At 33.0% G+C, this 11,762-nt stretch overlaps 1 protein-coding gene across 1 annotated transcript; it reads left to right on the forward strand.

Annotated features, from left to right (window-relative positions):
* Positions 1–7,536: 7,536 nt before the first annotated feature.
* LOC100963132 (olfactory receptor 10A5) lies at positions 7,537–8,487 on the forward strand. Its single transcript, XM_003781054.2, has one exon. The coding sequence runs from the start codon at positions 7,537–7,539 to the stop codon at positions 8,485–8,487; it is 951 nt and encodes a 316-aa protein (XP_003781102.1).
* Positions 8,488–11,762: the final 3,275 nt, after the last annotated feature.

Genomic DNA, 11,762 nt, shown 5'->3' on the forward strand with positions numbered 1-11,762 from the left:
GGGTACAAGTGAATCTTTCTAAGAGTAGAATGTGAACGTTTTAAAACAACAACTAAGAAAATGACATGAAGGCTATGTTAACCAGTTTGATGGAAGTATTTCGGATTGTGTGTGAAAACCCCAGACTGTACTCCAGAAGTGCATTAATGTACATAGTTACTATTCAATAAAAAAAAAAAAAGTAACCTGTATGACCAGAGGCCAGAAGATGAGATGTGAGGAATATGCTGTGTTCCTTTTATATACCCTTACTAAAAACCTGAGCACTGGTTTTATTATATCTTTTCTGATTATGGTTTTGAGTGCAGACACTGTCTTCTACTGCCCACATAAACAAGTTATCAAATTTTTTAACAAATAAATCATTTAACCTCTCTAAATTTCAGTTCATCCACCTCAATATGAGGAATAACATCTAAATAGCATCTAAATCAGACAGTTATTGAGAGAAAAATATGGAAAAGATAAAAATAAAATACATAGCATAATTCTATTATATATTCAATAAATATTAGAAACTTATGGTTAAAATTTTTATTTTTATTATTATTGCTTTTATTGCTGCTATATACCAAATATAGCTCATTACAGAGTGTTTGGAAAACCAGAAAATAAAATTAAAAATGTTCTCATCCCTCTTTCTATTATTGCTAAATTTTTGTGTATTTCTATGCATGAATTTATAAAGTTGGAATCTTACATGTATTCATAGGTATTTTTTGTGTTTTTTCAGTTGTTAGACAGTAGATATTATTCAATATTGATTAATGTTCTTCAAAATTAATTATTTGATTACATGGTATTTCATTAAATGCTTAGGTAATTGACCTAATCTTTTGTAGATTAGTAACTGTTTCCAATTTTGAAAATATAATGTTACAGCATTGAATGTGTTTATATGTGAGATTATTGTGTCTCTTTGCTTTTGCATGTCTGTGTGTGTGTGTGTTAAGAACACTTAATAGGAAATCTACCCTCTTAACTAAGTTCTTTATTGGGTTCTATCTACACATTACTGAATTCTTCTACCTGCACATTGTTATGGACTTTATTATGTTTCAATGACTTGTTTAATACGAATGTACTATGTTAAAGCATACATAGAGACATAAAGTACATTGATATTATAAATAATATAATGTTGCAAAACATTTTAATATATGGTCATGAAGGTATTTTTCCTCTATTCTTTTTTTTAAAGTTCTTGACCATCACCATCTCTTTTGTTTACATTAGAATCATCTTGCCAAATTACAAATAGAAAAAGATGTTTGGTTTGGAATTACTTTAAATATTTTTAGTAGGTTTGGGGGGTTTTAAAAATAGGACACTACAACTTTCTGATATGTTTATGCAAGATTTTTCCATTTTATTGATATGATGAAATTTATCTTTTGGCTACTTGTTCTTTGTATAGGAAAAATTACTACAAATTTTTAAAATATTAGCCGGGCACGGTGGCTCATGCTTATAATCCTAGCACTCTGGGAGGCCAAGGCAGGTGGATTGCCTGAGCCAGAGCGAGTCCCCATCTCTAAAAATAGCTGGGCATTGTGGCAGGCACCCAGCTACTTGGGAGGCTAAGGCAAGAGAATTGCTTGAGCCAAAGAGTTTGAGGTTGGTATGAGCTATGATGCCATGGCACTCTATCAAGGGCAACAAAGTGAGACTCCAAAAACAATAAAATAAAATAAAATTAAATTAAATTAAAATAAATTGTACTATACCTTAACTAATTGAACATCTTAGTTTTTTTTTTTGTTTTTGTTTTTGAGACAGAGCCTCAAGCTGTCCCCCTGGGTAGAGTGCTATGGCATCACAGCTTACAGCAACCTCCAACTCCTGGGCTCAAGTGAGTCTCCTGCCTCAGCCTCCCAAGTAGCTGGGACCACAGGTGCCTGCCACAACACCTGGCTCTTTTTTGGTTGCAGCCATCGTTGTTTGGCGGGCCCGGGCTGGATTTGAACCCGCCACCTTAGGTGTATGTGGCTGGCACCTTAGCCACTTGAGCCACAGGCACCGAGCCTGAACATCTTAGTTTTAATAGAATAAACTTTTTTCTTCAAGTAATGATAATTATTTTCTTTTTCAATATTTATGCCTTATTTATTTTTCTTATCCTTTGCAATGACAAGAATTTCCAAAATAATAGTGGCATTAAAACCTCAACAATAGCTATAGGGGCAGTGCCTGTGGCTCAAAGGAGTAAGGCGCCGGCCACATATGCTGAAGGTGGCAAGTTCAGCCCCAGGCCAAAAACTGCAAAACAAACAAACAAACAAACAAACAAAAAACCAATAGCTATAGATGGTATTCAGAATATCTATAACAATAAAAAGTTATATGCAAAATTTTTATGCATTTGGATATACACACATACAGGGAAAAAAACCTACAGCTTTTGTCAGATTATAAAAGTGTCCCATAATCTCCAAATTCTCAGTGCCATTGCTCTAATATTATACTATTAAGCCCAGAATAGGTTATTGTTTTAAATAAATATTCAAGGTTCATTATGAAAGTAGTCTTCTAATTGTAAGTTATAAAACTACTGTATTGAATTTTTTTTATGAATAGAGAAGCAAAAATCAACAAACTACCAGTGAATTGAATCCAGAAGCATACAAGAAGAATTACACACACACACAAAAAATGGCATTTATCCTAAGAAAGCAAGTTTGGTTTAATATTTGAAAATCAGTTAAAGTTATGCAACGTATAAATATGATAAAAAGATTTTGTGTTGAATTTTTTAGAAGCAAATGTTGAATACTTTAAACATTTTCAAGTCTACTTAACACATTTTTCTTGATTAAATTGTTAATGGGATTAATTTTATTTGATCATTTCTTTTTTTATTAAGTCATATATACATAAATCATGAATAAATTTATGCTTTTGTGGGCTTCAATGTGTTGATTATTTGTACAAATTGGAGCACTTACATCTTAGTAATTAACATAGCTTTCACCTCATTTACTTAATCACAGTGTTAAGACATTCGTGTTCAATATTGATAGATTTGACTGATACCCTTGCAATATGCTTCAAAGGTGAGGTCCCACCATTAACCCTCCCTCTATCAAGCAACCTCCCCTCCTTTCCCATCCTCCTCCCCTTCCTTCCTTCACCCTGGGCTATAGTTGTGATTCATCTCTCATATGAAAGTGTGAGTGATTATAAGTTGGTTTTATAGTAGTACTGAGTACATTGGATATTTTTTTTCCATTCCTGAGATATTTTACTAAGAAGAATATTGATCATTTCTTTTTTATTGACACATAATGTTTGTATATATTATGGGATATATATTATATTTGGAGTTTTTTCTACCAGTTGTTAAATTTTATTATAAAAATATAGTAAAACACACAGTGTAGTATTGGCCTACAGATACACTTAGACAAATGGAACAAAACAGAAATCTCCCAGACCCACTTGTGTATTGATACTTGCTATTCAAGAGAATTGGAATTACAGATCAGTGGGGAAGGGTGTATTCTTTTAATAAATGATACAGGCACAGATGACTATCTATGTAGAAAAATATGCTATTGGATTTCTACCTATATATTAACTTTGTTACAATTTAACACCTGTGTTTATTTTACTGAGGAATGTTTTTAAGAAAAATATATACTAAATGAGCTTAGGAATGAATTCTTTCTTCATCCTATTTTTATTTCAAAAGATTTAGGGAGTACAAGTGGCATTTGGTTGCATGATTACAAGGTACAGTGATGAAGTCTTGGCTTTTAGCGTACCCATCACACAAATAGTATACATTATATCTAATAGGTAATTTTTCATGCCTACCTCTAGCTCCTCCTTCCCCCCTTTGAGTCTCTAATGTCCTTTGTACCACTCATACACGTGAGATGGATTCTATAATATGAAATCTGTAATTATCAAATATAGGTATTTTAGATAGCCATCATCTTGAACAGTTATTATTTCTTCATGTTGGAAACCACCCTACCATGCTATTGAACATTTGAACCTATTTCTAACCTATTTCTAGAAGAAATAGATAGATTTCTTCTAACTCTGTGTTTGTACCTATCAGCCAACCTCTCTTTATCCTCCCAACACACAAACACGCACACATCTATATATATCTTTCCCAGACTCTGCTAATTATCATTCTACTTTCTACCTCCAGGACATTAGCTTTCTTAGCTCCCACATGTGAGTGTGAGTGAGTACATGTCTGTCATATTTGTCTTTGTGTGCTCTACTTATTTTTTCCAGATACCTAGTAGTGGAATTTCAGTATCAAATAGAAGGTCTACTTTTAGTTCTTTAAGTATTCTCCATACATCTTTCCAAAGAGGCTGTATTAGTTTGCACTCCGACCAACAGTGCATAAGTGTTTCCTTCTCTCCACATCCCTGCCAATTCTGCAGCTTTGGGACTTTGTGATGTGGGCTATTTTCACAGGTGTTAGGTGATGTCTCAAGGTGGTTTTCATTTGCATTTCTCTGATGATTAGGGATGATGAGTATTTTTTTGGTGTGTTCATTGGCCATTCATCTGTCTTAGGAGAATATTCTCTTCATATCAAGTGCCCATTGACTGATGGGGTAGTTTACTCTTTTCCTGTTGATTTGTTTTAATTCTTTGTAGATTCTTATCACTAGCCCTTTGTCCAATTTGTAACTTTTGAGAACAAGTAATTGTCATAACATTAATTGTAAAACATAGCATTTTTTATTCATTCTAAAGTAGTTCATCTAAAGATAAATCAAAAGATTTATGTTTCTTGAAAGAATAAATTACCTCATCCATTAGGCTACTCTGGTTCATGGTCTTTTGAGTTGTAATCTTTTGCTAAAATACTTAATCCACTCATATGTTTGCATTTTATTCAAGGCTGAACTTTACATACTATTAGAAAACTGTGAATTTTGTTTTAAAATCACATTTATTAATATAATAGGATTGTCTCATAATTTTTAAAATTTAATTCTATATCTGAGGCTATTTTTCATTTCTTATTCCTAAACTGCATATTTTTGTCTTCTCTGTGTATTTATTCATTGGATTTTCCAACCATTTATTTTCACTTAATTTTTCAAAGGACCAACTTTTAGATATATTTACCAGTTATAAAATTTTTTAAATAATTTCTGCTTTTAATTCTATTTCTTCCTTTCTGCATTAATTTGATTTTCTAAGTTGATTTGAAAATCAGTTTATTTTTCTTTTTTATGTGATAATAATAAAAGTATTACTTCTCTTCTCCAAAATTTTAAAACGTGAATCTAGTGTGTTTTGTTTTTTGTCAACAGAAATGTGTTGTTCTTTGTTTTATTATTTTTATTAATTTTTAATATTTATTTATTTACCTATTTATTGGTACAGAGCCTAAAAAATGTTTTGGTTGTGACTTGTGTAGTTTTACTTTGTTATTTTTGTTTACTGTCTGGATGCTTTAAAATATTTTCTCTATTCTCAAAAAAAAAAAATTCCACAAAGGTCAAGATACATTGGTGAGAGTATATTTCCATGTATTTTACTGTGTACTAAGGAATATTTTCAGTTCAAAAAGTGTTAGTTCAATGGCTTCTAATTTTTTGCTAGCACTTTTATCTCTCTACTGTAATGTCATTCTCTATTCCTAGAAATTCCCAGAAATTCCTTCCATGTTTATTTCCTGAATTTTTTATTTCTCTTGTCATTTTTATCACTTCATAGTTTTCCCCAAGAATTTAGGTATAATTTCTTAACACACTAAATGTCATATGAGTTGTATTTAACTCACACTAGTTTTGACCCTGGGACTTTGTCAAGTATATATAATACACATATCTTTACCTCAGGAGCCACATAATAAAACACCACGGCCCTAAGAAAAACTTTTTTTTCCTAGTGTAGCAGTCAATGTGTTAAACATTCTCTTAATTAAATTTTCTTCAGTATCCAGTATCACAGCCTTTTAATTTTATAATGGCATATTTTATTTCCAGGTGGCATTTCTCTTCCCATATATCGAATATGTTTATAACTATTTGTTCAATAGTCAATATTTATTGTATTTTATTGATGGCACAGATCACAGAAGTTTACAATTTTTCCCTTTTCCCATTTTTTTCTCCAGAACAAGAATATTTTCTTTGACACTTTTGATATGTCCCATTAGTTTAAATAATTTTATTTATATCTTCCATGACCTTTCTCCGTTTACTTACTTTTAGGTACAAAGGGCTAGACTGTCTCAAAATAAAACAGTAGTTTATAACTGATACACTATGTTTACTATACCTTTGATCTTTTATTTTTTTCAAAATTTTATGAGTCTCCTGTGTGTGTGAGCTTGAGAAGTTAAAGATAAAATACAGCTAAAGTCACCAACTTTTTGCTCAAGATTGTAGATTTGGGGGGAGGAGGGAGAGAATTGGTGTGCTCCCACTGAATGGGCACAATGTAAGGATATAGGGCATACCTCCTGGGTGTAGGACACAACTACAACAGAAACTTTATGTAACAAATGCAAATTGTAACCTAATCATTTGTACCCTTATATTAATCTGAAATTTTAAAAAATAATAAGAATAAATTTTAGATTTTGTTCTATTTATTACTTCTGTAAAGTAGTTCAAGTTCAGTGTGATAAATATCATTTTAAAAAAAATCATTTCTTTCTATATAGATGCTATAATATTTTGCATATATTCTTGAAAACCTAATTCTTTACCAGGATACAGCTGCCTATTAGTGTTTCTGTTTTATTTTGCTTATTACCTCATGAGTTCTTGTCATTATTTATTTGAGTTTTCTTAGCTTAGTAAGATTTTAATCTTTTGTCTCTCAATTTATTATTCCCACTCCATATGTTTGATGCACTAAAATGAGTTCACCTTATAAACATTGTTCTCATATATCCCCCAATCTCTCTGCTTTCTGCATTGAATCACCTCAAAACAAAATATGACACAATGATATGCTTGTCCCACTACATACTATGCCCATTGTTTTAGAAGTAGAATGTCTAAATTCATACAGAAAGGTTAAGTATTAATTTTGACAGTAGATGAAGATGAAAAGCATGAATCTTTGATGAAGAGTGATCTATTAAAAAACAGAGTGATCTATAATAGATATCAATAGAAAATGTCTACTGTTTTTCTTTTTCTATCTGAATCTCATTCCATTGCCTCAAGATCCTTCTCACTTAAAAAAAAAATCCTTCTCACTTAAGCTCACTACAAAAGTATTACTGGTGAAGCAGAAAATAAATGCATGTGAAAAAATGATTCGATTTATTTGAGAAAATACAGTAACTAAGTGAAAAACGGAACATAAAAAAAATAATAGTAGAGAAAAATGAGCTGTTTCCCATCTCAGAGCTTAGGCTCTGGCATTCTTTGTTGTGTTTTTATTTTTATAAAGCACAAGGTCTTTCCTCTTTCAACCAAGATTCTGATCATCCTTCTTTCCCTGACACTAGGAGAGAACCTCAAAAACAAATCCAGAATCTAACTCCTCTGGTCAAAAAGCTCTCCATGACCTAGCTGGGGATTTTCGCCTATACCTATGGCTGCAGCAAACTGGACAGGAGTAAGTGAGTTTATCCTAGTGAGCTTCTCCTCCCTACCTACTGAAATACAGTCATTACTCTTCCTGGCATTTCTAATCATCTACCTGGTCACTCTGACAGGAAACAGCCTCATCATTTTGGTTACACTGGCTGACCCCATACTGCACAGTCCCATGTACTTCTTCCTCAGAAACTTGTCCTTCTTAGAGATTGGCTTCAACTTAGTCATTGTGCCCAAAATGCTGGGGACCCTGCTTGCACGAGACACAACCATCTCCTTCCTTGGATGTGCCACTCAGATGTATTTCTTCTTCTTCTTTGGGGTGGCTGAATGCTTCCTGCTGGCAACCATGGCCTATGACCGCTACGTGGCCATCTGCAGTCCCTTGCACTACCCAGTCATCATGAACCAAAGAACACGTATCAAACTGGCTGTTGCTTCCTGGTTTCCTGGCTTTCCTGTAGCTACTGTGCAGACAATGTGGCTCTTTAGCTTTCCATTCTGTGGCACCAACAAGGTGAACCACTTCTGTGACAGCCCACCAGTGCTGAGGCTGGTCTGTGCAGACACAGCACTGTTTGAGATCTACGCCATTGTTGGAACTGTTCTGGTCGTCATGACACCCTGCTTGCTGATCTTATGTTCCTACACTCGCATTGCTGCTGCCATCCTCAGGATTCCATCAGCTAAAGGGAAGCACAAAGCTTTCTCTACATGCTCCTCCCACCTCCTTGTTGTCTCCCTTTTCTATGTATCCTCAAGCCTCACTTACTTCCGGCCTAAGTCTAATAATTCTCCTGAGAGCAAGAAGCTTCTATCATTGTCTTACACTGTTGTGACTCCCATGTTGAATCCTATCATCTACAGCCTGAGAAATAAGGAAGTAAAGAATGCCCTCAGCAGGACCATCCATAAAGCCCTCACTCTCAGAAAGAGTATCCCATAGACATCAGGAAGTAAGACTTAGGTCTATTGAATGACATCTGTTTGAGGTACCTTTCTGCCTCTCTTCACATCTCTATTGGAATGAATTGTAGCTTTTGAAATGATTACTAGAGAGCTCAGTGTAGAGAATAGCACACTAAAGTCTTTTTCACCCATCATCTGCCAAACTCTTTTGCCTGCCCATTGCAGATGTACACTGTTTTTTTTATTGGTGCAATTAGCATTTTGACATTTCTGTGGCCACTCCATTACAGGCATTTACTTTGTTAATGTGCACAAATATGACATATTGTAAATAGTATGAAACTGCTTGTGATGTAACCTTGGGGACACACAATGGATAAGATAGCAAAAAGCATCAAAAGTCATCTTGGACCTTTGTCTGGCTTTGGAAAAGTCTGACTCCAGTGAGTGGGAAGGAACTCTATAATACCTCTAGTATGTAATTAGAACATAATTCTTGCTCTTTCATTTGTTTCACATGGCTGTGAGGCAGTGTTGGCTCTTCAGACTAATCCCCATTCATATTCCTTTAGAGCCTAATGGTCTTATGGACCCCTTCCTTAGGCTATTCTTCCCAGGCTTAATTCTCTCTCAATTTCATTTCAAGTTCTTAATCTTTGTCAAAGTAACTTCAAAATTTCACAAACATAATTTCAGTTATGTTGCTGCTTTCTTCAAAGCTTACTTTAGATCTTAGCTGATTGCAATATAGGTCCTTCAATGATTTTATTATATTTTGTTTAGTAACTTCCATTTTTTTGTTTGTTTTTTGTTTTCTGAGTCAGTCTTTCTCTGTTGCCCAGGCTAGAGTGCAGTGGTGTTAGACTAGCCCACAGAAACCATGAGCTCCTGGGTTCAAGGTATCCTCCTTCCTCAGCCTCTTGAATAGTTGAGACTACAACATCTACAATAACACCTGACTAACTTTTCTATATTTTTAGTATAGATGGGGTCTTTCTCTTGCTCAGGCTAGTCTTAAAATCCCAAACTCAACCTATCCTTGTGCTTTGGCCTCCTGGAGTGGTGGGATTACAGGAAGGAGCCACCATGTCTGGCTATGCCTTCAAATTTTGAAATTTATGCGTTGTTGGGATGAAAGTACAAAAGACCATAAAGCACAATTAATTCTGCAGAAAATAATTTAATCAACAACAAAGGATTCAGATTGGGTAATTGCTACAAGAAAATTCATTTTACAGTTAAGGAAAATAAAGTTCAAAAAGGTTTGGTCATATATAGTTGAAAGTAAATCTTAGTTCTGTATTTTTTTTTCAGTACCATGCAATGCATATCTAATCAAGTAATTCATTCAGATTTAAAGTAGAAGAACATTTACAACTTTAAAATGCATTAAAAGAAGTATAACAAGATTTTCAGGCATTCACCAAAAATAGCCTGACATCGTTTTATAATAATTAGATCACATTTGGAATATCCTTAAAGACATATGTTTGTAACCTGAAACACTAGAAAATTTTATAGAAGAGATAATCAGTCTATTTAGAGATGTTAAGATGGAAACCATTCCAGAGATGAGCGATATTTTGTTTTAAGAAGATTGTTTATGGTATTGTTATCCTCAGATAATTGAATAACCAACACAGAAGAGAGTACAGACCTCCCAGTATTATCTTCAATTGTCAAGGGTAGGGTTAATGGCTAGAAATGAACAGATGTTTTAATAAATGACTACTTTTTAAACACTTTCCTATGATCATACCAAGGAGGAAAAATATTTTTATTAATTCTACCATTCCTGTAGTAATCGGGCAATGCATTTGGGTAATTTAAATTCTTGTGATAGAAATATATAAAAACTGGAACTCTCTTTTCTATTTAGAATACTACATTCTATGTAGGAGTTTATCTCACCCCCTTTTCCTCAGTGCACAAGACTATATAATCTAAAGTAGACTCATGATGAAATATAAGCCAGCTCTTACTCACCCTCTCTTCTCCTTGAATCAAATACTCAACTCCTAAGGTCCAACATAACATTGCTTCAACATCCTCTCTCTTTCCCCAGGCATCATGCCTCTACCTTACTTTGCTTTTCCCCTTCAACTCCAACATTCATCTTTATTTAATCTCTTTAATATACAAACTTATTGTTCTCCTTTTAAAATGCCAAAACAGGTTCAGATAAGCCCAAAATCATTAAGATCATACAGTCAGCAAGTAGTAGAGGTGGTTTTGAAACTGATATTCTGACATCAATTATAGTTTTCTTCCATTACAAGTTAACTGTATTATAATGCAGTAAATAACTTTATAATACAAACTGTTTCCTAAATTAAATTAGTAGTTTTATAGCACAAGAATTAAGGAAAAATATCACCTGATCACCGGACGAAAATTGTAAAGGATATTCGTACAAAGTTATTCTGTGGTATCATTCTATATAATGAGATTATTTTCATTGTAGAGTCAAAAAATCATTTCCATTAAAATCTGGAAAAAAACTGAAAAAATAAAAAGAAGAAAAAAAATCACCAAATTCTGAGCACTCACAGATAACTCTTTATTGTACTTATATCTAATAATCTCTGACAGTTATATCCTTTGAGTAGGCACATTTTTGTACTTTTTAAATTCAGTTAATATCATAACTAGTGTTGCCAGATTGAACACTTAATAAGCTATTAAGGACACTAAAGTAGTTTCTAATATAAAAATAAAAATAACTATGATAACTTTCACACAAGATTATTGTAACTGTTGAGTACTCAATATAAAGCCTTTAACCCTAATCATAAATAATTATTTCATGCTACTGTAATTATTTATAAGAATAAATTTTAAATCCATATTTAAATATCTAAAATGTATCAACAAGTATAAATACCATGATTTATTTTATCTACATACTCTTGTATGTTTCATAATTCCGTATTTTTCATTCAGTACAAATGGTAATATAATGAACATTTTCATAGTTTATGTTTTTTATTATATTGAGTCACTATACACTATATTGAAATAGAATTCCAGAAATATAATTAGTAGATCAAAAATCCATGAAATTGTCTGAGTTCACTTATTTTGCTTGTACTTATTGACCACTTACTATGGGCCAAACACTGTTCTTATAAGTCTTTATTCACCTAATAAAAAAGACTCAAAATATAAGGAAAAACTGATAGAACTGAAATGAAAACTAGGCAAATTTATAACTATAGTGGAAAGATTTCTGTATCACTTCTGATTAAACAGTAGGACAAGTAGGGAGAAAATCAGTAAACATAGACGCACTTGAGCAACACTAAGAATAGC

This window comes from Otolemur garnettii, unplaced genomic scaffold (assembly GCF_000181295.1).
Source record: "Otolemur garnettii isolate 467f Iridium unplaced genomic scaffold, OtoGar3 scaffold00001, whole genome shotgun sequence".
In the NCBI taxonomy this organism is placed as follows: Eukaryota; Metazoa; Chordata; class Mammalia; order Primates; family Galagidae; genus Otolemur; species Otolemur garnettii.